This window comes from Hypanus sabinus, chromosome 6 (assembly GCF_030144855.1).
Source record: "Hypanus sabinus isolate sHypSab1 chromosome 6, sHypSab1.hap1, whole genome shotgun sequence".
In the NCBI taxonomy this organism is placed as follows: Eukaryota; Metazoa; Chordata; class Chondrichthyes; order Myliobatiformes; family Dasyatidae; genus Hypanus; species Hypanus sabinus.
In genome coordinates, this window is record NC_082711.1 from 17,298,855 (window position 1) to 17,326,598 (window position 27,744).

The following is a 27,744-nucleotide window of genomic DNA, read 5'->3' on the forward strand; positions in this document are numbered from 1 at the left end:
TCAATTAATGTAGGGGAAGAAATATCTTTCCATTTTAATAAAATAGCTCTTCTTGCCAGCAGTGTAACAAATGCAATTACATGTTGATCTTTATGTTAATCATCGACTCACACTCAGCCACTCTTGCCAACAGTGGTGAAGTTATTATTTGGCACCCAGAACAATATGGATGGAGAACTGGGTGCAACGTAGACTGAGTTATGGGACGAGATTGAGCAGGTTGGGACTTCATTTAATGAAGAGTAGGAGAATGAGAGATGATCTTATAGAGGTATATAAAGTCATGAGGGGTATAGATAAGGTGAATGTGCACAGCCATTATACCTCATCTGCCCATCATTTCCCTCTGGTGCCTCACCTCCTTCCCTTTCTTTTATAGTCCACTCTCCTCTCCTGTCAGATGTCTTCTTCTTCATCCCTTTACCTATTGCCTCCCATCTTCTCACTTCACCCCTCCCCCCCTACCCATACCCACCTTCCCCTGCACCCAACTTCACCTTTCACCTGCCTGGCCAGCTGTGTTCCACCAGCATTTTGTGTGTGTTGTTCACCTTTCACCTGCCAGTTTGTACTTCTTCCTCTCTTCCCACCTTCTTAATCTAGCTTCTTCCCCCTTCCCATTCAGTCCTGATGAAGGGTCTCAGCCCAAAATGCCGCCTGTTTATTCCTCTCCATAGATGCTGCCTGACCTGCTGAGCTCCTCCAGCATTTTGTGTGTGTGTTGCTCTGGATCTGCAGGATCTCTTGTGTTTATGTGCACATTATTTTTCTCCCCCAGGGATGGGGAATCAGGGATATGCTGTAGGTTTAAGGTTAAGGGACACTTGGGGGCAACTTTTTCACCCAGACGTTAATCTGTATATGAAACAAGCTGCCAGACGAAGTGGCCGAGGCAACATTAAAAAGGCATTTAAACGGGTAGGTGGATGGAGAGGGTTCAGAACAGGGGTTCCCAACCTTGTTATACCAATGAGACTTACCATTAACCCAGGGGTCTGTGGACCCCAGGTTGAAAACTATGCTTTAGTGGAGATGGGCCAAACACAAGCAAATGGGGTTGACTGAGATGGTAACCTGGGAAGACATGGGCTATTTGGGCAGAAGGGCCTTTATCCTTGCAGTGTGACTCTATGACTCTATACAGTATTTCTTTTAAATTATAACTCCATCAAAAGTTGTAGAAGTATAGAGAGATATAACATAGAAACTGGCCCCAGGGTCCATCAAGTCCGTACTGAACATCGACCATGTGCAACTCCGTATTAGGGCCACATTTTATTCTGCCCCTATCCCATTCTCATTCATTCCAACTGATTCTCCCACTCACCGACACGCTGGCAGAAATTTGGCCAAGTAACCTCCCAGCCGGCATGATCTTTGGGATGTGGGAAGAAACCAAAACGCCCAAGGGAGATCCACACATGGCCCAGGAGAAAGCACAAGCCCAGCACAGAGGGCACCCCGAGGCCTGGGTTGAACCCTTGGCCTGTGAGGCCGCAGCTCCACCAGCTATTGCTCAGCTGGCAGGTACTCTGGCTTGGAGCTGGAGGATGTGTGTGGTTTGGTCTCGGGTTCCCTGGGATTTGGAAGCTCACTCAAACACCCAGGTTTGGAATTCTTGAGGTGGGCACAGTGAGGATGGAAGCCTGGAACTTGGGAGCTTGGCTCCCGGCTGTGGGCGAGGGTGAAACACCGTCTCCATTTAAAGCAGAGGTGATGCAGGATTTCCTCTTTCAAAGGACTGCTGATCTTTGGACTTCTCCTGCCCAAGGGGTTGAGGAGATGGGGAGTCCGAACATATTTTGATTTGATCTGCATCAAGTAAAAAGTACGGAAGACGAGCTTTTCACTGTATCTTGGTACACATGACAATAATAAACTAATTCCAATAGTCAAGGCTGAAAGGGATGAATATAGGAAAACTAGTGCATCAAGGATGGTGGCAAACAGGTGAGATTGTGGTCAGCTGAGCCATGAGCTTATTGAATGGCAGAACAAAGTCAATACAACTCCTTATCCTGTTTCTTCCGATCCAGTATATCAAGGTGGTCCATATGTTCATGGCTGATATGCTGTCTAGGTGAGATACATCAATAATTAGTACTCATCCGTTTGATCTGTAAACTGCTAACAAGCACTTTTCAATGTGTCCTTTTGCCCTGTGTCTTTTAATTTGCATAGTCTTTTAATTTGTATACTCTGTGTACTTTTTCATACCGACATTTCAAGCAAGTTTTTCATTGTTCCTATAGTTTACCTGACTTGTGCATGTGACGGTAAACTCGACTCGACTTGACTTGACAATAAATCAACAGCAGCTCTCCAACTTTGTCCTGAGTGATTACCCCAGAAGACCTCATGGCATTGTAATTGTTGCCAAGGAAGAGTTAGCACTGGTTTCTCAATCTGCCATTCCCGCTAAGCTGCTTCTTAACTCTTAGAAATCAAAAAGCACTTAACTTCTAATGAAGAGTTAAGAAGCAACATAGAAGTATAATGGCACTGCTGGGCATGTTGTTGCTGTTGAAACTGGCAAAAGCAGAATCCTGTGAGAACTGTGAATGACTGTGTTAAAGTCATAGGTTACAACACAACATTGATAGGACACAGAGCTGGGCTGAGAAATGGCAGATGGAGTTCCATCCAGAAAAATGTGAAGTGATTCACTTTGGAAGGTCAAGTTTGAAGCCAGAATAGAGAGTTAATGGCAGGCATCTAAACAGTGTGGAAGAACTGAGGGATCTTGGGATCTGCATTGATGGATCCTTCAAAGTTGCAGCACAAGCTGATAGAGTGGATAAGAGGGTGTATGGTGTGTTGGCCTTCAGTAGTCAGGGGATTGAGTTCAAGAGCCACAAAGTAATGTTGAGGGTCTATAAAATCCTGGTTAGACCATACTTGGAGTATTGTGTTCAGTTCTGGTCACCTCTCGTCGCATCAGAAGGATGTGGAAACTTTAGAGAGGAGATTTACTAGGGACCAGGTCATGTGAGGACAGGCTGAGCAAGCTAGGGTTTTTCTCTTTGGAACAAAAGAGGATGAGAGATGACTTGATATTGATAGAGGTGTAGAAGATGATAAGAGCTGTAAATCAAGTTGACAGTCAAAAGAGTCTTTCCCAGTGCAGAAATAGTTAATACAAAGGACCATAAACTTAAGGTGTTTGGAGGAAAGTATAGGGAGATGTCAGAGGTAAGTTTTTGCATGGAGAGTGGTGGGTGTGTGGAATGCACTGCCAGGTGTGACAAAAGCAGATATATTAGGGATATATAAGGGACTCTTAAATGGGCACATGGATGAAAGAAAAATGGAGGGGCTATGTTAGAGGTTAGATTAGTCCTGGAGTAGGCTAAAGGGTCAGCACAACATTGTGGCCTGAAGGGCCTGTGCCGTGCTGTACTTTTCTATGTTCAAAGTTCTATGTTTGTGCTCTTCCACTAGCATTCTGTGTGAAAGCCTTGTGATCATTAGAGAGGAGAAGGCTGAACAATTGAACACATTTGTTATTCATTTAGGCCAGGCATGGGCAAACTACGGCCCGCGGGCCATATGCGGCCCGTTAAACTTTTTAATCCGGCCCGCAGAACTTGATGAAATTATATTAATAAACCTTGTTAACGTTTTTTCCCCGCAATTCTGGCGTCTTCCCAATAGATGACGCACTCTATATACATTGACCTTTGTTGAGGTGTAGCGTATTACTCCACATTTGTGCTTTACTTTGTGACCTTGTGGCGACCCATTTCCTGGCACATCCGAACCGGCTCACAATTAGCCAGCGTTCTGGCTAAGGGAGATAGCCTACGGGGATTTGCGAGCACAGAGCTCCGCATACTGGCACGCTCTCACTGTTCTGTCATTGTGCGGGTCGTTGTTGAGTTTTGGCACAGGGGACAATTGAATAAGAAGGAGCAGGACAAGTAGACCTGCATCTCCTACCGTTTTTGAAATAAAGACAGTCAGGAGGAGAGTGATGATGATAATATCTTGAAGGATAACAGAATTTTCAGTGCTTTAAAATAATAACTGTTACTATTAAAAAAAGCTGTATTTTATTCATTTAATTTTCAGTGTTTTAAAAGTCATTTCAATAAATAGCTAAATACCATGGGACTTCAAAGACAGATATTTTGTTGTAATGCATTTGTTCATTTTCAATTGAAATTAAAGCACATGTTTTCTACATATCCCATGATATTTTATTTTCTCTTATGAGGTGTATTACCAAAACACTCCGTCCATCTGCTCCTGGTCCGGCCCCCCTGTCAAATTTTAGAACCCTTTGTGGCCCTCAAGTCAAAAAGTTTGCCCACCCCTGATTTAGACTATGGTTGTTCCGTGCCTTATCTCTGACTTTGACCTATAGGCTTGTGACTTTTGCCACACAAACTCTGCCTGAGTCTCCTCTATTACAGCTCTTTGGGATGAGGATCATGGATTCACAACAACTTCTGTCCATTTTGATTCCATTCCTACCATCAGGAAGGAAGTACAGGAGCCTCAGGTCTCACAGCACCAGCTTCAGGAACAGTTGTTACCCCTGAAGCATCAGGCTCCTGAACTGGTGTAGGTAACTTCACTCACCTCAACTCTGAACACAACCTCAGACTCTAGAACTCACGATCTCAGTGTTATTTATTTATTTTTGCCAGGTCTCTTCTTTTGCACGTTGGTTATTGGTCAGTCTTTGTTTATGTACAGTTTTTTCCCATAAATTCTACTGTATCTCTTTGTGGGCGCCATGGTGGTGTAGTGTTTAGCATAACACTGTTACAGCTTGGGGTGGTGAAGTTCAGAATTCAATTCCGGTGTCCCCGTAAGGAAGCTTGTACGCCTTCACGTGCGCGCACAGAATTCCTCCGGGTGCTCCAGTTTCCTGCCAAATAGTCCAAAGACATACCAGCTAGAGGGCTAACTGGTCGTTGTAAATTGTCTTGTGATTAGACTAGGGTTAAATCGGTGGGTTGCTGGGCAGCCCAGCTCAGTGGGTCAGAAGGGGCTGTTCCTCGCCGTAGCTCTAAATAAATAAAGTATTTTTCAGTAAACACCTGCAGGAAAATGAATCATTTTTTGATAATAAATTTATTTTGAATTTGACATTTTAAAATTGCAACCCTTTGTTTTGGTTCTGGGTCCTCCTGCCATAAGTTGAGGGTGACTCACCCATACTAAGATCTCTTGTAACTTTTATGTGACAGCTTTTCTTGAGCCAAATAGGAGAGTTGGTTTCCATCCAGCTTCAGCTTCTCTGGTAATTTATATGACTGTATACAACAATGCCACGTGTGATGCTGGTGGGATTACACTCGGAACCCTGTGTGTAGTTCAGGTTGCCTGGGTTATAGGAAAAATGTCATTAAGCTGGGAAAAGTGCAGGAAGGATTCACGAGGATGTTGCCCTGACTGGAGGTTTTGACCTGTAAGGAGAGACTTTAGCCCCTTACCTAAGAAAAGAGGTGCTGATGTTGGAGAGGGTCCAGAGGTGGTTCACGACAATGATCCTGGGAATTAAATGGTTAACGTATGAGTGTTTGATTGCTCTGGGCCCACACTCACTAGAATCCAGAAGAATAATGGGGGTTCTCATTGAAACCCATTGAATATTGAAAGGTTTAGACAGAATTGACATGGAGAGGGTATTTCCTATATTGGGGGATTCTAGGACCAGAAGGCACAGCCTCACAATAGAGGGATGTCCTATATAGAACAGAGATAAGAAAGAATTTCTTTAGCCAGAGGGAGTGAATCTGTGGAATTCATTGCCACAGTTGAGTATAGTTAAAGCAGAGCTTCATAGTTTCTTGATTAATCAGGACATCAAAGGTTATGGGGAGAAGGCAGGAGAATGGGGTTGAAAGGGATGATAAATCAGCCGTGATGAAATGGCAGAGTAGACTCAATGGGCCAAATGTCCTAATTCTGCTCTGATGTCCCGTGGTCTTATGGAATCTTTTCTCTGGACTGCAGGAAGCTGAGAGGATTATGAAATCATGAGGGGCATAGATAAGTAGATGGCCACAGTCTATTTCACAGGGAAGGAGACTCTAAAAGTAGAATCAGAATCAGGTTTAATATCACCGGCATGTGTCATGAAACGGCAGCAGTACATCATAAATACAGAAAAAATTTAAATAAATCAATTACAGTAAGTATATATATATATTAAATAGTACATCAGAGAAAATATATATTCAAAAAGTGAGGTAGTGTCCAAGGGTTCAATGTCCATTTAGGAATCGGATGGCAGAGGGGAAAAAGCTGTTCCTGAATTGCTGAGTGTGTGCCTTCAGGCTTCTGTACCTCCTCCCTGATGGTAACAGTGAGAAAAGGGCATGACCTGGGAGTTGAGCGTCCTTAATAATGGATGCTGCCTTTCTGAGACACCACTCCTTGAAGGTGTCTTGGATACTGCAGAGGCTAGTACTCATGATGGAGCTGACTAATTTTACAACTTCCTGTAACCTCTTTCACCCCATACTAGACAGTGATGCAGCCTGTCAGAATTCTCTCCACGGTACATCTATAGAAGTTTTCAAGTGTTTTAGGTGACATGCCAAATCTCCTCAAATTCCTGATGGAATGTAGCTACAGATTTGCCTTTTTTACAGCTGCGTCATTATGATGGGACCAGGTTAGATTCTCAGAATCCTCCCAGGACCTTGAAGCTGCTCAATCTCTCCACTTCTGATCCCTCTATGAGGATCAGATCGTGTTCCTTCATCTTACCCTTCCTGAAGTCCACAATTAGCTCTTTGGTCTGACTGACGTTGAATGCAAGGTTGTTGCTGTGACGCCACTCCACTAGCTGGTATATTTCATTCCTGTACACCCTCTTGTCTCCATCTGAGATTTTGCCAGGGTATATGTTTAAGGTGAGAGGGGAAAGGAAATTTTTTTAAAGGGATCTGAGGGGCAACTTTTTCCACTCAGAGGCTGGTGGGCAGCTGGGTTAAACTGCCTGAGGACATGCTGGAGGGCACGCTACGGGAGGAAGTTAAATTAGGTCATGGCCTGGATTAGAGGCCTTCAATCACAGGGAGAGATTGGACAGGCATTCTTATCCATTATTTCATGTTTAGCCAACCTCATGATAACAGACTGCATTCTCTCCAATAAGCCATGTTTTCTTTTTCCTCGCAGGTTTAAAAACCATTGTGGGTGCATTGATACAGTCAGTGAAGAAGCTTGCAGACGTCATGATTCTGACAGTGTTCTGCCTCAGCGTCTTTGCCCTTATTGGCCTCCAGCTCTTCATGGGGAACCTGCGACAGAAGTGTGTGCGAGACTGGCGGATCTTCAACGGGACCATGCTGAACGAAATGGGCAATTACACCTGGCCTTGGAACGAGACGTTTAAAGAGTTTATTGACAAGAAAGGTAAGCCTGTCATCACATCTTCTTACAAAGTTCAGGGACTGTGAGTGGAATCTGAAAGCCAGCGAGTTGTATTAGTATAGAAAAGGCCATTCTGTCCTTCGAGTCTATGTCAGCTCTTTATTGAGCAACCATTAGTGAAATCAGAGCCAGAATCAGGTTTATTATTACTGACATATGTCATGAAATTTGTTGTTCTGTGGCAGTAGTACAGCACAAGACATAAGAATAATTGTAAGTTCCAACAAGAGGAAAAATATAAACAAATAGTGCAAAAAGAGAGCAAAATAGTGAGGTAGCGTTCACGGGTTCAAGGACCATTCAGAAATTTGATGGCAGAAAGGAAGAAGCTATTCAAAAAACGAATGTGCGTCTTCAGGCTCTTGTACCTCCTCCCTGGTGGTAGTAATGAGAAGAGGACGTGTCCTGGATTTGTTCATTATTACGTGTGACATGGGTGAACATATTCCTTTCGATGACCATGATTGTTCTCGGCAAATTTTTCTACAGAAGTGGTTTGCCATTGCCTTCTTCTGAGCCGTGTCTTTACAGGACGGGTGACCCCAGCCATGATCAGTACTCTTCAGGGTTTGTCTGTCTGTCTTCAGTGGTCGCATAACCAGGTCTTGTGATCTGCACCGGCTGCTCATACGACCATCCACCACCTGCTCCCATGGCTTCACACAACCCTGATCAGGGGTTAAGCAGGTGCCACACCCTGCAGGCTAGCAGAGCGAATAAGCGCCTTACACCTCCTTTGGTAGAGACATATCTCCAACCTGTCCTGGATCAAGCAACCTTAATGATGGATGTTAACCCCAACCCACTCCCTTGCTCTCTCTTCCTGTGGCCCTGAGTATTCTGACCCAAAGTCTTTGGTTTGTTTTAGAGCAGTTCCTTCATTCCCCTGAAGCCCAGCAAACATTCTAAACACACAAAGTGCTGGAGAAACTCAGCAGGTCAGGCAGCATCTGTGGAGGGACGTAGACAGTCGATGTTTCATGCTGAGACCCTTTGTCAGGACTGGGAAGGAGGGGGAAATTGTTAGATGCGGTACGTGACTGAAGAAGAAGAAATCTGGCAGTAGAGGACTGTGAGAAGGAGGAACTACCATCAGGAAGCAGGTACAGCAGCCTGAAGGCACACACTCAATAATTCAGCAGGAGCTTCTTCCCTTTGCCGTCAGATTTTTAAATGAACATTGAACACATGAACACTACCAACTCTATCTCACTACTTTTTTCTCTTTTTGCACTAATTTTAACATCTTTAATATATATACACACTCACTGTAATTTTTTTTCCATTATGTATTACAATGTACTGCTGCCACATAACAACAAATTTCATGACGTCTGCCAGTGATATTAAATCTGATTCTGAGGAGGGTAAGCAGACGGGGTGATGATCAGGTTATGAGTTTGGGGGAGGGGAGGAGAGAAGGTTCCCTTTTCCTCTACCCCACCCCCTGCCTTCCCCCTCACTTGTAAGCCTGCACATCTCCCCCTCCCCACACCTTCTTATTTCGGATTCTCCGGCCTCCTTTCCAGTCCTGATGAATGGTGTCGGCCCGAAAAGCCGATTGTTTTATTCCCCTCCCTACATGCTTGCTTCCTGACCGGCTGAGTTCCTCCAGCACTTTCTCTGTGCGTGGCTCACGTTAGACCTTGAAGTCGCTCACTGATTCTGATTCTGTCGCAGCCTGCCTCGGGGCCAGGCTCTGAGTTCCAGGTCATCAGAACTAGTTGGGCGTGTCGGTGGGATGAAGGTGTAAAGGGACTTTATGGGGACGCTGAGTGAGTGTGACCAACACAAAAAAATGTGGGAAAATGTACAATTATCAGCAGTGTTGTGAGATTGGGGAAGAATCAAATTCTTGGCCCTTCAGGTCTGTTGTGGGCAGTGATAAATGTGTTTTAATTTGAAACTCTAAGTAGACAGGTTTATGCAGTCCTGGTAGTGTATTGTCGTGACATTCTAGACAGTTCAACAGACTCTTCTATAAAAAGAGAGTTAAAATCTTTTCCCCATGATATGAAAAGCAAGAGGGCTCTTGTGCAGGGGACAGGTTTGAGGTGAAAGGAAGGAGATTTGAGAGGAAGGTTTTTTTACACAAACAAGTGGTTAATATCTGGAACTCACTTCCAGAGGAGGGGGTGGAAGCAGTTACATTTAAGAGACATTTAGACGGGCAAGGCATAGAACAGAAGCTCCCGACCTGGGTCCATGGACCCTTCGGTTAATGGTAGTGGTCCATGGACCCCTCTGGCTTAGAGGGATAGATGGGATAGACATGGATGAGTGGGCTGAAGGGCCCGTTTCTGTGCTGCGTGACTCAATGACTCTCTAATTACCTCAACCAAATGTTTGGATTGCTGAACAAACAGAATGCTTGCCTGAAATAAAATCTCATATTTACAAAGGGCTTTCCTGTTGCAAGGTAACCAAGCAGATAGATGACTCTTTTTAAAATTCCCTTCTGTGAAATGGGTGCCGCTGGTAAGACCGATGTCCGTGGCTGCCATTGAGAAGGTGGTGTTGAGTGGCAATGGCTTCCTTCGGTGAATTGCTTTGCTTGGCCATTACAGAGGGCTCAGGAGTCACTAACCTCGCTATGAGGCTGGAGTCCAGTGCCGAACCTTGGGGCATTAGTGAATCAGATGCATATTTAGAAACTCCAGCAGATTCACAGTCACATTTAAGGTAAATTTGATTGCCATTTATTTTATTTGGACATACAGCGTGAGACAGGCCCTTCAATTTCCAATGAGTTACTAGCCTGTATGTCTTTGGAATGTGGGAGGAAACCGGAGCACCCGGAGGAAACCCATGTGGTTCACATGGGGAGAACGTACAAACTCCTTACAGGCGGTGCTGGAATTGAACTCTGAACTCCGGAATGCCCTGAGCTGTAATAGCATCATGTTAGCCACTGCGCTACCGTGATGCCCTATTATTGACACATGTACAAAAATACTCCTCCAAGAGGACCACAGCCTTGGCACCGTTTGGAGGTTTGCGTACCTCAATGACTCGGAAACCTATGCCGGCTGGAATCAAGGCTTTATGCTTTGGCTTTTGGTAGGGTCACCCATGCCAAACAGGTCAAAGGGTAGAGGCCAGAGTAAAAGAGTGGTTTAAAGTTTGTCCAGGTTTGTGGGTTCAGCTCAGGGCCAACAGACAAAAACTATGACGGAAACAGCGATGAAGAATCTTTCTGCGCCTGTGTACAACAGTATAGCCAAGGACAGACAGATGAAGCACATTCATCACTACCCTAAATGCCAGCAGGTGTAACGGGCAACCAGTAAGCACCAAAGTACAGTGGTGAAACTTTGCCTGCCTCCTTTTCAGTTCATTTCAACAGGTCACTGAGGCCCAGTAACAGAATGCAGAATAAAGTGTTACCATTCCGGAGAGAGTGCCGTGCTTGTAGACAATAATGTGAAAGACCATGATGAGGTAGAGTGTGTCCATTTTATCATATGAGGGGCCTGATCAATAGTGGAGCTAGGAGCTGACCTTGAACTGATGGTACAGGCTTTTGCATCTACTCTCAAACAAAGATGGTTGTTTTTTTAAAAATTCTGCATCGCTTAATTACCAATTAATTCAATTGCACAACTGTGCTGATTGGATTTAAACTCCTGTCCCTGGACGTTGGGGTTACTATTTCTGTAACATATCCAAGCCCCTACCATATGGTCTGTGCTCCGAAGGCCTTCTGTATCTGCGATAATAGCCTGGTCCAGAAGATTAATGCACCAGGCGAGCTACTTGAATCAGAAGTGGTCTTGGCGAGAGGAAGCAGGGGTTAGTGGTGGTGAGGGTGGGGGTGGTTTCTGACCGGAAGTCTGTGACTAACGGTGTGCCGCAGGGATTGATGTTAGGACCTTCACTGTTTGTGATATGTAGCAATAACTTGATGTAAATGTAAAAGGAATGATTAAATAAATTTGTAGATGACCTTAAAATAATGGGTGTTACAGAAGGTGAGCAAGGCTGTCTAAGGCTATATTAGGATATACACTCAGTACACAGTTTCTTAGATACACCTCTATACCTGCTCGTTAATGCAAATATCTAATCAGTCAATCATGTGGCAGCAACTCAGTATAAAAGGAAGTAGACATGGTCAAGAGGTTCAGTTGTTGTTTAAACCAAACATCAGACGGTTGGTGCCAATCAGGGTGAATCTGAGAGACAGCTGATCTCCTGGGATTTTCACGCCGAACAGTCTCTAGGGAATGGTGCAAGAAACAGAAACCATACTTTTACTTCCCCTAATGACCCTGTCTGTCTGTTTGTTTTCATCCTGTTTGTTCTGTTATTGGCAAAACAATAAAAATAAAGTTTTAAGAAAAAACTTTGCTTGACTTGACTAGACCAGATGAAAAGTTGAGCTGAACGTTGGCAGATGGAAGTTAATCCTGACATGCGTGAGGTCACGAGCTTTGGGTAGAACGTAACTGTACAAGTATATCAGGGCATCAAGGAACTAAGGTGAACAGAGAGCACTTGGAGTTCAATCCATAATTTCCTGAAAGTAGGATAAGAAGGTGGTGAAGAAAGCATATGGCACACTTACCCTCATAGGTCAGGGGACAAAATATAAGAGATAGGATTTCAGATTACAATTTTGCATTAACACCGATCACACAACACTTTAGAGTATCATGTGCCTTTCCGGTCAGCACACTATAGGAGGGATGTGTTTGCACTGGAGGGAGTCCATAAGACCACCTGACATGGGAGAGTCTGCTCCACTATTCCATCACGGCTAATTCATTATCCCTCTCAACCCCATTTCCCTGACTTCTCCCCTGATTAATTAAGAACCTATCGACCTCCACCAAAGACGTGGTCTGCACAGCCATCTATGGTAATAAATTCCACGGATTCATCACCTTCTGGCTAAAGACTTTTTTCCTCATCTTTGTTCTAAATGGATGCCCCCCTATTCTGAGCTGTGTCCTCCAGTCTTTAACTCCCACTATAGGAAACATCCTCTCGACATCCACTCTATCTAAGCCTTATTGGTTTCACTAGGTCTCAATAAGATCCACCCCCCCCATTCTTGTAAACTCCAGTCAGTACAGGCCTAGAGCCATCAAATCCTCCTCATGTGTTAACCCTTTCATTCCTGGGGTCATTCTCATAAACCTCCTCTGGACCTGCTGCAATGCCAACACATCTTTTCTTAGATAGGGTTCCAAAACTGCTCACAATACTCCAAGTGCAATCTGACCAATGTTTTAAAAAGCCTCAGCTTTACATCCTTGCCATTGTATTCTAGTCCTCTCAAACTGAATCTAACATTGCATTTCCTTCCTCTAAACCAACTCAATCTGCAGTAGTTGTCTGGATTGGAAGATTTCAGTTAATGGAAGGGTTGGATAGGGTGGGTTTGCTTTTCCTGGAGCAAAGGGATCTGAGGGATGGGCATAACAGAGTTTCTCAGAGGAAGTTAACAGGATGATTTCAGGAATGAAGGGGTTAACATATGAGGAGTGTTTGGCAGCTTTGGGCCTGTACTCACTGCAAGTTAGAAGAATGCAAGATGATTTCATTGAAACCTACTAGACTGGGTGGATGTGGAGAGGATGTTTCCTACGATGGGGGTGTCCAAGAACTAGGGGGCACAGCCTCAGAATTGAGGGGTGACCTTTTAGAACAGAGGTAAGGAGGATTTTTTTTTAGCCAGAGAGTAGTGAATCTGTGGAATTTTCTGCCACAAATTGTGTGGAGGCCAAGTCCATGGAAGTTGATAGTTTCCTGGATAGTTCAAGGATATGGCGAGAAGGCAGTGGATGGGGTTGAGTGGGATCTGGGATCAGCCATGATGGAATAGCAGAGCAGACTCGATGGGCTGATCGGCCAGATTCTTCTCCTCTGTCTTCTGGTTATGAGAGGACTTGATAGGGTAGATAAGATAGAAACATCCATTCTAATACTGAAAGGCCTGGACAGAGTGCACATGGAGAGGATGTTTCCATTAGCAGGAGAGTCTGGGGCACAGCCTCAGAAGAATGGGATGTTGCCTTAAAGGAGGAATTTCTTTAGCCAGATGGCCTTGAGTCTTTGGAATTTGTTGCCGCTTGTCGCTGGCAAGTTATTGGTGTATTTGAGGCAGAGATTGACAGGTTATTGGTTGGTAAGGAGAAAACAGGAAAATGGGGTTTTAAAAAAATCAGTCAATGGCAGGGCAGAATTGTTGGGCCAAATGGTTTAAACAAGATTGCTTAGGTTGAAGGTGAGAGGAAGGAGATTCAAAGGGGATCTGAGGGATTTTACTCAGTGAGTGGTTGATAGCCAAATATGGTGCTAGAGGAGGTGGTGGAATGAAATCTATTGTATAGGAGACATTTAGCCAGGCAAGGTGTAAAGGGATATGCAAATGCAGACAAATGGGATCAGTGTAATGGGTAAAAAGATCAACAGTGTCACAATGGGCCGAAGGGCTGTTTTTGTACTCTATGATTCTGTTTGCCTCCAGTTAACACTGAAGGAGATCTGCACATGTTGTGCTCAGTAACAGTGTTGTGGTCTATGGAGTCACTGTGTTACCAGTCTCCAGGATTAACCTCGAGGGTCAGCGGATCTAAATATCAAAACCTTCAATATGTGAAGAGGTACCTAATGCCCCTTGTTGTCACATAACGTTACAAGTTGAAAATTAACAAGTGCCTGCGCTCAAAATATTCTCTGGTGTACCTTGTTCTACTGGCAGAGCCTCCAGCAAGGTTCACCAGCAAAATCCGCTGGTCTTGTTGCTTCATTATAGGAAGGATGTGTTCGCTTCTGAGGGGATGAAGTGCAGGCTTACCAAGATGCTGCCTGGACTAAAGGGCATGTCTTATAAGGGTAGGCTGAACGAAGTTAGGGCTTTTCTCTTTGGAGTGAAGGGGGATGAGAGGTGACTTGATGGGTGTGTACAAGTTGATAAGAGGCAAAGATAAAGACTACAGTCCTAGGGTAGAAATGATTAATACAACAGGGCATAATTTTACAGTAATTGGAGAAAAGTAAAGGGGGATGTCAGAGATAAGTTTGGTTTACACAGAGAGTGGTGGGTACATGAAATGCACTGCCAGAAGTGGTGGCAGATGTAGATACAATAAGAGGCATTTAAGAAACTCTTAGATTGGCACATGGATGACAGAAAAATGGAGGGCTATGTAGGAGGGAAGGGTTAGATTGATCTTAGAGTAGGTGTAAAAGATCAGCAACATTGTGGGCCGAAGGACCTGAACAGTGCTGTTCTATGTTCAAAAATCCCTTGCGAATAAGGTTGCACTACTGAAGACTGGATCCTTTTGCATGAAGGGCCTGTTTCTGGGGGTGTGGGTCTATGGTTAGGTGGAAGGAAAATAGTAGGGAAAGAGGGGGATAGATCAGGTAGGTCACCTGTGTCGTCACTTTCAGGGAACTATGAACCTGGACCTCTAGGTCTCTCTGCCCCATCATACTCCACTCCTACTTCACTTCCCAAAATGCATCCCCTTACAACCATCAGATTTAAATCCCAGCTGCTAACACTCTGCACATCTTTCCATGGCTTACATCCTGTTGTAGCCTGAGACAAACTCTCCTGGAGGGAGAGAGGGGCGGCATGGTAGTGCAATGGCGAGCACAAGGCTTTACAGGACCACCGACCCGGGTTCAATTCCATCCACTGACTGTAAGGAGATTTTACATTCTCCCCATAACTGCGCGCGTTTCCTCCGGGTGCTCTGGTTTGCACCCACAATCCAAAGACGTACCACTTGGTAGGTTAATTGGGCATTGTAAGTTGTCCTGTGATTAGGCTTGGATGAAATCAGGGGATTGCTGGCTGGCATTGTTATAGAAGGGCTGGGAGAGCCTACTCTGAGTTACATCTCAATAAATGAAAGAGATTAGGATACCGAAGGGTGGGAGGAATGGAGGGATTGTCAAATGTGGGGAGCAAAATGATGGGACAGAGGTCGTGGAGTCTGGGAAGGGGGCAGGGGAAAAGGGGGATAAGGGGGAGGATGGAGACGCAGTGGATGGCCCTGGAAAGAAGGGAATGTAACAGTAGAGGAGGAGGAAGAAAGGTTTGCAAAGGGGATTGCTTTGTCTCTCTCTCTCTCTCTCTCTCAATGTGAAGTGTCCTTGCCCGTGCCTGGGCTATTTTTGGCCACACTCTCAGCACAATGAGATCCTTGGCACCTTTCCTGACATTTCAGTGACATGAAATGCTGCAACAGGGAAGCATCCATGTTCTGGAGAGATCCAGGGTTTGGGGGGGGGGCAGGGCAATGGGTTGCTGTGGGTGGAGGTAGGGAGATTGAGAGAACGGTGCCAAGATCAGAAAGTAGTCACCTTCAGCAAAGTCTTCATCCACAGAGAAACGTTTAGCCCATCTGGTCCGTACTGAGCATTTTTCCCATCTAAGCGTGTTCCATTTGCCTGCGTTTGGCCCATAACCCTCTAAACCATTTCACTCCATGTACCTGTCCAAGAGCCTTTGACAAGATGTGATGGACCTGCCTCAACCATTTCCTCTGGCAGCACATTCCATATACGGACCAACCTCTGGCTGGAAAATTTTCCCCTCGTGTTCTGATGAAATCTTTCTTCTCTCCCCCTAAATCTATGCCCTCTGGTTCTTGATTTCCCAATGCTTTCACCCTGTATGCATTCACCCTGTCTACATGCCTTATGATTTTATATGAATTTATAATATTAAAAGTAGATGGTGGGGTGGAGATACGTCTCTACCAAAGGAGGTGTGAGGCCCTCCCTTCCCTCCGCTAGCCTGGAGGTCACCCTTGGACAAGGTGTAGCACCTGCTTACCCCCCCCACCCAATGATCAGGGTCACGTGTAGCCAAGGGAGCAGGTGGTGGATGGTCGTATGAGCAGCTGGTGCAGATCACAAGTCCTGGTTATGCGACCACTGATGCCAAGTAGACAATCTTCGAAGAGTCTTGATAATGGCTGGGGTCACCCGTCTTGTAAAGACACTGCCCAGAAGAAGACAATGGCAAACCACTTCAGTAGAAAGATTTGCCAAGAGCAATCACAGTCACCATGATCACCTACATCACATGACGCAGCACATAATGATGATGAATATCAGACAACCTGGGACTGACCTTAGTTGCTTCGGGTGAAGGTCCCTCTGCATGTTGTCTGCCCTACACCTCCTGGGCTAGCAGAGGGATGGAAGGCCGTACACCTCCATGTACACCACACCTCCTAGGCTACTGGCTGGAAAATCCCAAAGAAAGAATGACATTGTTTCTGTAGCCCTGCCTCAGACAGGGACAGAAATGGGGTGGGCCCCAATATACCCTTCTTGTTCCAGTGTAATGGAGCCAAGACGTAAAGTGTATGTGGGCTAATCCGGTTCCCTCCAAAACACAAAACACAGGGACTCCATCCTTTCCTCTGCATGGAGTCAACATGCCTCACCAGTGAGGGACCTTGAAGAATGTGAGGACAGCATAAACCAGGCAAATTTGATGTTAAGAAAGAAGATGTGCTGGGATGTTTGAAAATTATTAGGATAGTTAAGTCCCTGGGGCTGGGTGCGATTTGCCCAAGTTACTATGGAAAATGAGGGAAGAGATTGCTGCCTTAGGCAATGATTTTTCTCTCCACACTGGAGTAGTACTGGAAGATTGAAGGATGGCAGATGTTATTCCTTTGTTCAAGAAAAGTAATAGGGATAATTCTGTGAATTGTAGATCAGTGGTGGGCAAACTGTTGGAGAGGATTCTTTAAAAGACAGGATTTATGAATATTTAGAGAGACATTGTTTGATTAGAGAACGTAGCTTGGCTTTGTGAGGGACGGATCATGTCTCACAAGTCTGAATGAATTCTTTGAGGAATTCACAAAACAAATTGATGAAGGTAGAGGAAGGTCTGTGCTGTACATGGATTATAGTTAGGCATTTGGCAAGGTTGCCTCATTCAGAAAAGAGGCACAGGATCCACGGAAACTTGGCTGCATGGATTCAAAACTGGCTTGCCCACAGAAGGCAGAGGGGGATAGTAGAGGTAGTGTGTTTTGCCTGGAGATGGTGGCCAGTGGTGTTCCTCAGGGACCTGTTCTGGGACTCCTGCTCTTCGTCATTTTTATAAATAACTTAGATGAGGAAGTGGAAGAGGTGGGCTAGTAGGTTTACAGATGACCCGAAGGTCGGTAGTGGTGTGGATAGTGTAGAATATTGCCACAGGTTACAACAGGACACTGATAGGATGCAGAGCTGGGCTGAGAAGTGGAAGATGGAGTTCAACCCAGGAAAGTGTGAAGTGATTCAGTTTAGAAGGTCAAAGTTGAAGGCAGAGTACAAGGGTAAAGGCAGAATTCTTAACAGGGTGGAGGAACAGAAGGATCTCAGGGTCCACGTCCATAGATCCCTCAAAGTTGCAGCACAAGTTGATAGGGTGGTTAAGAAAGTGTATGGTGTGTAAGGTTGTTAGGATTTTGTTAGGTTGGGGGATTGAGTTCAAGAGCTGCAGGGTAATGTTGCAGCTCTATAAAACTCTGGTTAGACCACAGTTATAGTATTGTGTTCAGATCTAATCACCTCATTATTGATAGGATGTAGAAGCTTTAGAGAGGGTGCAGTGGAGATTTACCTGGATGCTGGCTGGATTAGAGAGCATGTCTTACGACGATAGGTTGAGTGAGCTGGGGCTTTTCTCTTTGGAGCAAAGGAATATAAGAGGTGACTTGATAGAGGTGTAAAGATGATAAGAGGCATTTATAGAGTGGACAACCAGTTCAATTTTCCCAGGGCAAAGATGTCTAATATGAGAGGGCATACTTTTAAGATGATTGGACGACAGTCAGAAGTAGGTTCTTTTACACAGAGAGTGGTGGGTGCACGAGGAATGTGGTAGAGGCATTAGGGACATTTCAGCGACTTTTAGATGAGCACACAGATGAAAGCAAAATGGAGGGCTATGTAGGAAGGAAGGGTTAGATTGATCTTTGAGTCATTTAGGAGGTTGGCACAATATCGTGGGCTGAAGAGCAAGCACTATATGCTGTAATGCTGTGTGCTCCAATCAACAAGGCAGGCCCCAGTCCTGAAGGAAGTGTGGTCAGCTGGCTGGGGAGGGGATCGGTGGGGGGTGGGCGTGACTAGGAGGCCTGACTGACACAGGAGGATCAACGTGCAAAGCTCTAACTCCTGCTGAGCACAAAGGTCACCGAGGTTCACATCTAACCTGTGGGGGGAGGGGTAAGAAAATAGGCATGGCTGATTCATGTACAGTGCCAGTGTTGTGATTAACAGCCTGACCACCAAATCCAATCCCAGAGGCCTACACTCCAATCCAACGCGTTTCCCACGTTGAAAGGATTCTCCACTGTTTTCAGCATGATCAGCCCTGGCTTGATCATGGCTATTGATTTCAGCTGAATAATTGCAGAAGAATGTGCCTTTAATCAGAGGATATAAATAAGCACTCCGACCCACACAGACTAGCAGCAGATGATGCATGCTCATCCATCGGTAAAGCTGTGCGATAAATCAATGGATTATGGCTTAAATTGGAGCCTTATCAAAATGCCCCTAATCTATTTCCGTAGCTTACATGCTCCCTGGGAAGAAATATCACAATATTGTGATTATCCCAATATTGCAAATGCTGACAATCCTTTCAGTTTGTTCAAGGACAAAGTGCTGATGACGTGATCTTCCCAGTCACCAGAGTTGCTGGTGGCAAGGGGAGGGGGTGGTGTTGGAAAAGTATCGATTACGTGGATGCACATGTCAACCATTTGTTGCACTGTAGTCTTTAAGAATGTACTTCTGCTTGGCAGTTTGCAGGATAGACGGGGGCCATTCGGCCTATTGTGTTCTTGGCCAGCCAAAGGTACACACTTAGTTCATCCTGCTCCCGAGCTCTCAGCCTATAGACCTGCAGGTCATGGCTCTTCAAGGCGCCTGCCTGTCTCTACTGCTGCCCGAATTCCAAACCCCGCGGTTCACTGACTATTTACCACGTTAAAGGTTCTATATGAATGCAAAATGTTGTTACTGCAAATATCCTTTAGAGCAGGAGCTCCCAACCTGGGATCCACAGACCCCCTTGCTTACTGGTATTGCTACTGACTGACTACCCATTACGCTGTTGGCATTTAGGTCAACAGAGAAGGTCCTCCATCCCTGGTACTGTTCAGGGCTTTCTTCATCATGTCAGTAGCTTCCTCTCGGTTTTCACTACTGTCAGTCATTCAACCTGTAAGTTAACCTTCTGGGGGTCTTGCAAAGTCCCTCTGCACCTCTGATGTTTGAACCTTCTCCCCATTCAGATAAGTCTACACTTTTGTTCATTTTATCAAAGTGTATTATCATACATTTCCCAACACTGTATTCCACCTGCTGCTTTTTACCCATTCTTCCTGCTGTGTAAGTCCTGCTGTCATTGCATTGCTTCCTCAGTACTACCTACCCCTCTGTCTATACTCGTATCATCCACAAACTTTGCCACAAAGTCGTCAATTCCATTATCCAAGTCACTGACAAACAACGGGAAAAGTAGCGGTCCCGCACTGACCTCTGAGGAACATCACTAGTCACTAGTCACTGGCAGCCAACCAGAAAAGGCCCCCTTTATTCCCACCCACTGCCTCCTGCCTGTCAGCCATTCCTCTATCCACACCAGTATCTTTCCTACAACTCACTGGAATTTTACCTTGTTAAGCAGCCTTGTATGCAGCACCTTATCAAACACCTTCTGAAAATCCAAGTAAATGACGTCCACTGCCCCTTCTTTGTTCACCCTGCTTGTTATTTCCTTGAAGAACTCTAACAGATTTGTCAGGCAAGATTTCCCTTTACAGAAACCATGCTGACTATTTTATCATTCGTCTCCAAGTAACTCAAAACCTCATCCTTAATGACAGACTCCAGCTCTTTCCCAACAACTGAGGTTCGGCTATAATTTCCTTTCTTTTGCCTTCCGACCTTCTTAAAGAGTGGAGTGACACTCGCAATTTTCCAGTCCTCCAAGGTCATTGAGGCACACCAGCCTCCAAGCTCTGCAACAAGGTTGTGGTCCTCCTGGAGGGATAGTATTTGTCCATGGCATAAAAAGAAAGATTGGGGAGCCCTGCTTTAGAGTCAGAGAAACTCATAGAGCAGCACAGCACAGATACAGCCCCCTTCGGGCCAAGGAGTTCACCCCAACCTTGTTGTCCGCTATCTAGTCCCAAATTGGCCCACATTCCTCCAGGCCCCAACCATGTGCATATTAAATAAAGTCATTATGTTCTGCTCCACCATTTGGTTTGCAAAAGAACCACAGAATCAGATTTGAAAATGAAAATCAAAGATGCTTTTTTTCTTGCCCTCTGTGATATAGTGCACTAATATTATCTTTGTTAATATTTAGAGAACCACTTCCTTATTGAAGGACAAAAGGATGCCTTACTTTGTGGAAACAACACAGATGCTGGGTAAGTGGAATGCTCACATAATATTCAAGACAGAGTGCAGAGGCGGGTCCAGGACGAGCTTCTCCTGCTGACTCCTGCTGTCAGCCATTGTGACTCCCGAACTGAAACACTTAGCAGGTCAGGCAGTGTCTGTGGAAAGAGAAACAGAGTTAATGCTTCAAGTCACTTTCTATCTCTGCTCTGTGTTCTTTTTTGTTTTGAAATGCTGATTTTCTTTCTCATTCCCAGTTCTGATGACAAATATTTAACCTCAAAGTTCAAAATATGTTTATCACCAAAGAATGTTTATATTAAATTACCTTGAGATTTGTCTTTTTGCAGGCAGCCACAAAACAAGAAACCCAAAAGAGCCCATTTAAAAACGACTAAATGTGCAAAGAGAGGGAAATACACACAGATCGTACAAGCAGTAAAAGCAAGCAACAGCATTCAGAACGAAAATGTCAACAAAATAGAGAGTACAGAGGAGATTTACTGGAATGCTACCTGGGTTTCAGCACCTAAGTTACCGAGAAAGGTTGAACAAGTTAGGTCTTTATTCTTTGGAGTGTAGAAGGTTGAGGGGGGACTTGATTGAGGTATTTAAAATTATGAGGGGGATAGATAGAGTTGACGTGTTTTTCCATTGAGAGTAGAGGAGATTCAAACAAGAGGACATGAGTTGAGAGTTAGGGGGCAAAAGTTTAAGGGTAACACAAGGCGGAACTTCTTTACTTAGAGAGTGGTAGCTGTGTGGAACGAGCTTCCAGTAGAAGTGGTAGAGGCAAGTTTGATTTTGTCATTTAAAAAAAAAATTAGATAAGTATATGGACAGGAAAGGAATGGAGGGTTATGGGCTGAGTACAGGTAGGTGGGACTAGGTGAGAGTAAGTGTTCAGCAGGGACTAGAAGGGCTGAGATGGTCTGTTTCCGTGCTGTAATTGTTATATGATTATATGGAAAGTGAGTTCATAGAACTGAAGCCCCAAGCAGCCAGAGCAGGCCCACAGCCTCAGCCTCTGTTCATCACACAGAGGGGCACTGAAATGTTACCTACATTTCTCCCTCCATAGATGCTGTCTGACCAGCTGAGTATTCTGTGCATTTTCCATTTATATAACAGACTTCTAGCAACTACATTTTTTGACGGATTTTAATTTCCAGCTGTCAATACAATATGGATAAGGTGGTGGGTTTTGGGAAGAAAATGATGTGGTTTAAGCAGACCAGATGTTCAAAGTTCTAAGTGAATTCATTATCGAAGTATATGCATGTTACCTTATACAACCCTGAGATTCATTTTCTTGCAGGCAAACTCAATAAGTCTATAATAGAATAATAACCATAGTAGAAACAGTGAAAGACTGCCACTCAACCAGCATGCAAAAGACAACAAACTGTGCAAATACAAAAAGAGCGAAGTAATAAGAATAAATAAATAAGCAATAAATATTGAGAGCATGAGATGAAGACTCCTTGAAAGTGAGTCCATGGGTTGTGGGAACATTTCAATGATGGAGCAAGTGAAGCTGAGTGAACCTCTGGTTGAAAAACCTGATGGTTAAGTGGTAGTAACTATACCTGAACCCCGTGGTGTGAGTCCCGAGGATCCTGATGGCAGCAGTGAGATGAGGGCATCTCAGAGGTGGCGCGGGCCCCACTGATGGAAGCTGCTTTCCTGCGATTGCACTCCATGTCGACGTGGTCACTGGTGGTGAGGACTTTACCCATGATGTACTGAGCCATATCCTCTACTTTTTGCAGGATTTTCCATTCAAGGGCATTAGTGTTTCCATACCAGGCCGTGATGCTTGTAGCTTACAAGCAATGACCTGAGCAAAAGAGTTCAGGTTGCTTCCCCTAAAGAATGGCGGTGTGGCGCAGATGGTAGAGCCGCTGTTTCACAGCCCCAGAGACCCAGGTTCGATCCTGACCATAGCAACACCGTGCACGCTCTCCCCATGATCTAGTTTACTCCCACATCCCAAAGATGGGAGGGTCGGAGGGCTAATTGGCCAAGTTGTCCCTAGGTATAGCTGATAGGTAGAATCTGGAGCAGGTGAATGGATATGTGGGGAGAATGAAGTGGGATCAGTGGAGCGTTATTGTAAATGGTTTCTTGATGGATATCATTGATTTGGTAGGCTGAGAGGCCTGTTCCCATGCTATATGACTTTGCTGCAGATCTTTCACTCAGTGAAGATGGGGCAGTTTGATGGGGAAGAATTGCAGAGGCTCTGGTGATTTCTCAGATATCAGTGGTAAGTTCTTTACACAGAGAGTGGTAAGTGCATGGAACACTATGTCCATGGTGGTGCTAGAGCCAGATACATTAGGGACATTTAAGAAACTCTTTAGGTTGGCACATGATGATAGAAAATTGGGGAGAAAATTCAAATAAACTGAGGTGCAAAGGGGCTTGGGAGTCCTTGTGCAGGATTCCCCAAAGGTTAATTTGCAGCTTGAGTCGGTGGTGAGGAATGCAAATGCAATGTTAGCATTCATTTCAAGAGGACTAGAATATAAAAACAAGGATGTAATGTTGGGGCTTTATAAATCACTGATGAGGCCTCACCTTGAGTACTGTGAGCAGTTTTAGGCTCCTTATCTTAGAAAGGATGTGCTGACACTGGAGACGGTTCAAAGGAGGTTCACGGAAATGATTCCAGGATTGGATGACATGAAAAATGGATCAACCATGATGAAATGGTGGAGCAGAGTTGAGGGGCCAAATGGCCTAACTCTGCTCCTATATCTTATGGTCTCAAAATGGAGGGCTGATGAAAAGGAAAGGGTTGGATTGATCTTAGAGGTCGACACTAAATTGTGGGCCGAAGGGCCTGTACTGCGCTGTCATGTTCTGTGTTGTAGGATGTAATTTTTTATTTTTGCAGGTTGCATTGTAAAGCATTCATCAATAAGTGGGGAGCTGCTTCGCGCATAGTTTGCAGTAGAAGATGGTAAAATGTGGCGGCTGATTTTATAAAGTACCAAATAATGGAGTTTAAGTCCGTGCCAGTTTGATAGCAGCTAGCACCAGTCAATATCTGAGCTAATCAGTGCTTCCTAATGTAACAACATTCGCAAAATATTGATCGAAGTGTGACTTCACTTGGAAGCCTGCGTGAGGCTCAGTCTGGCTGCACGCCTTCTCGTGGTAATGTCTGGGCTCCGCTCTCTTTAGAGATTGGAGTGGTTTCCTCTCCCCAGCGCAGGAGGAGGCCAGTGAAGGAAGGTCTTGCAGGCCGCACTTAAAGTAATCTTCATGAACAACAGGTGGCTCGCTGGTGTTGCCATGGTGACAGGAGCCACCTTCATCCTTGTACTGATTATGGGCCATGCAAGCTGTTGGTAGAACAGATGAAGAAGAGAAACAGATTCTTATCACATCTCCTCTGATTTGTCCTTTCTGGGGCTTGGACTTGCTGTTCCTTAGTGGAGCATTAATTTTTGCACTGATTCCCTTTAAGGCTGTAGGATGGATAAAGTATTTTGAGAGCTGCCCTGCTTTAAATGCAATTGGGTTTGAGCCTCTTCCACCACTTGGTCAGAGCAGGGCTCTTCTGTGACCAAAGTTCCATTTCTGCACTGCAGCTCCAGATCCATCGAGACCCTCCCCCTGGCAACTGTTCGCTGATCTCGGCCATCTGATTCCTGATCCTGTGGTTCTGTGGGAATGGAGTTCCACAATTCTGCCCTTCCTCGTTTGCTCAGCTCTGTCACTGGGTCATTTCCCACTGGTCTGGACTCACCCAGCACAAGAAATTTTTCATGCTCAGTTCTTCTCCCTTCTCGTTTAGGATAAGATGAGGCACAAGAGATTTGACGGGTGCTGGAAATCTTGAGCTCAACACACACGTGCACAAAATGCTGGAGGAACTCAGCAAGTCATTCAGCCTCTATGGAGGAAAATGAACAGTCCTGATGAAAGAGTCTCGGCCCAAAACATCGACTGTTTATTTCTCTCCACAGATACTACCTGACCTGACCTCCAGCATTTTCATATTTTCAAAGCAATGTGCATTTATTACATGTACGGTGTACAGCCCTAAAATTCGTCCTCCTGCAGGCAGCCGTGAAACAAAGTCACGCCATGGAACCCATTCGAAGAAAACATCAAACAGCCATTGTGTGTAAAAAAAGAGCACATTCTGTGTGCTATATGCTCACTCTTCGGTGTTTGTACCATTTGTTCTTCTTTTCACGCGTTGGGTGCTTGATCAAACCGCAGAGACCCTGAAACTTTCCAGGATCCACAGCCACCAAGTAAGTTCGGTCGATAACCGCAGGCCTCAGCACCAGAGCCGGTTTCGCACCGAATCGCGCCAAATGCCTGAGACACATGGAACATGAACCGCAGAGTCCTCCAAAAACAAGTCCGCAACCACGGAATGGGTTCAGCACTGAGGACATTAAACCATAGAGTCCCACAGTCACGTGCCATGCCGAGGCAATCAAACCAGCACCTTCCTCTGGCAGCAGCGAGAGTGGGACCGGTCAAACACAGGCAGACGGTGCTGAACATCCGCTCGTGCCCTAGTCGATTTCAGTCTTGCTCAATGCTTTGATTGACGAGGAGTAACGGAGCTGACCACATTGTGGTGTTCGGAAACGATGGCCACAGCCTCACCGAATTCCCCAGGAGATAGCAGGAGCGCCAGATCGCCCAGTCAGCCCAAAGATACATCATGGAAATGAAGTTTACAGACTGCAATCGATCACAGTTCAGGAGTAGTTTTGTGAGCTGTCTGCAGAACGTTGCTGTGGCTGCTGGTGCCATCTTCTTTGGTCATTTGTTTCATAATATAACTTAGATTATTTATTAGTCACACGTACATCGAAACAGACAGCGTTGTTTGTCTTAACAACCAACACAATCTGAGGATACGCTGGGGGCAGCCCACAAATCTCATCACATATTCCAGCAACAAAAATAAGACCAACCCTTCCTCCACCCAACTCCAGGTCAGGCTGCCTCCAACCTCCCGACCGTAACGCCAGATTCGCAGAGATCAGGCTTCAACATCCAGACTTGCTGATCTCAGGGCCTCTTGTTTCCTGTTTTTGACCTCTAGGTTTCGACCCCAGAACTCGCCAATCATGGGCCTCCACTGTCAGGACCTGCTGACCATACTCAGCCCTCGTTCTCAGGGTCTGCAGACCTCAGACCTAGATCCTTAGACCTCCGTCCTTGAGGATCACTGGCTTCCAACGTCCGGTTCCTTCCTGTAATTCTTCATTTACTGCCCCGGCCTCTCACCACCCTCCTCCTTAACGTGACCCCTAACTTCTCTTGCTGTCCCCAGGAGGCATCCCTATGAAGCAAAGTAAACTGAAGTCTGTGCTAGGCACCTGATGGGCATCGCAGAGCCGTGAGCTCGGAAGCCGTAGGAATCGGCAGGTTGGGAATTAGGTCTAAATACAGCTTGCCCCTGCCCGATGACATGGAGATGATGGGCCCAATGGCCAGATACCCAGCCAGCAATTCCATGAAGTCTCTGGCAGTGAACGGTTTTTCACTGCAAAGGCTCCTCATCGCAGAATGGGAAAAATAATCCGCTTAAGCAAAGCCGATTTAAGAAGAAAACAATGTAATATGGAAAAACAGATTTTTTCTGCTGACCAGTTGAGCAGGAGGCTAGGTTAAGACTAAGGTGGATGACAGCCCAACAAGAATCCAAGGTAACCAAGGCTTTCAACAAACAATCTGCTGGTGGAACTCAGCAAGCTGAGCAGTGTCTAGGGGGGTGCAGGTGTGGGGGGGGGGGCGGTGGTGGAAGAAATTGTGGATACTTTGGGTTGAAACCCTGCACCAGAACTTGACCTGACATGTCGATAAGTCAGCCCTGAAGAAAGGATTCGAGCCAGATGATTGAGAGTTCCGTCCATCCCACAGACGCTGCATGACCCACTGAGTTACCCCAACGTTGCTCTAGATTCCAACATCTGCATTCCCTTGTCACAGAGCCATAGAGTGCTGCAGCACAGAAACCACCCCTTCGGCCCATCTAGTCTGTGCTGACCTGGTCCCATTGACCTGCACCTGGACCATCGGCCTCTATACCCCTCCCATCCATGAACTTACCCAAACTTCTCTTAAATTGAACTGGCAGCTCGTTCCAGACTCTCACCAGCCTCTGAATGAAGAATTGCCCTTCAGGTTCCTCTTCCGTGCTTAACCCATGACTCCTCGTTCTAGTGTCACCCAACCACAGTGGGGAAAAAGCCTGTTTGTCTTTATCTGTACCCCTCTTAATTTTGTATTCCTCTGACAAATCTCCCCTCACCCTCCTAAGCACCAGGGAATAAAGTCCTAACCTATTCAACCTTTCCCTATATCAAGCCCTCAAGTCTCAGTAATGTCCTTGTAAATTTTCTCTGCACCCTTTCAAGCTTTAGTGATAACTTTCCTGTTGGTAGGGGACCAGAACTAATAATCCAATACTCCAAACTCACATTCTACACAATACTCCAGATTAGGCCTCACCAGCACCTTTTACAGTGGCACCATAACTTCCCAACTCATTGCCCTGACTGATGAAGGCCGGTGCCCCTGAAACTTTCTTCCCTTCTCTGCCTACCCAGTCGCCCTCTAAACGGAATGGTAGCTCATTAGTAGAGTCCCTGCGTCACAGGCTCCAGAGGCCCCAGTTCAATCCTGACCTCCAGTGCTGTCTGTGTGGAGTCATCCAAAACTTCAGGTGCTCTGTTTTCCTCCCACATCTCAAAGCCTTGTGGCTTGTTGGGGTGAATTGACTGCTGTGTCGAATCAGTAGCAAAAGCCAAACTGATGGGGGTATTCAGTGGGTCTGTGGAGGCAAAGGGTTGTTGCCGATTCAGGTCAAGATCCTGCTTCAAGGGGGACGTCACGTGATGACGTAGGATCGAGACGTGGAAATCCAGCTCTCCCGTAAAAAACCAGTAAAATAATGTTTAAGTGAAGAAA

The 27,744-nt window shown here is 45.4% G+C and overlaps 1 protein-coding gene across 1 annotated transcript in view; it reads left to right on the forward strand.

Annotated features, from left to right (window-relative positions):
- Positions 1-27,744, forward strand: part of scn5lab (sodium channel, voltage gated, type V-like, alpha b) — a 672,977-nt gene that overhangs the window by 384,760 nt on the left and 260,473 nt on the right. Inside the window, exons 8-9 of the mRNA XM_059971792.1 lie at positions 7,141-7,377; positions 20,756-20,819. Coding sequence (XP_059827775.1) covers positions 7,141-7,377; positions 20,756-20,819 — 301 coding nt within the window. The remainder of the gene's footprint in view (positions 1-7,140; positions 7,378-20,755; positions 20,820-27,744) is intronic.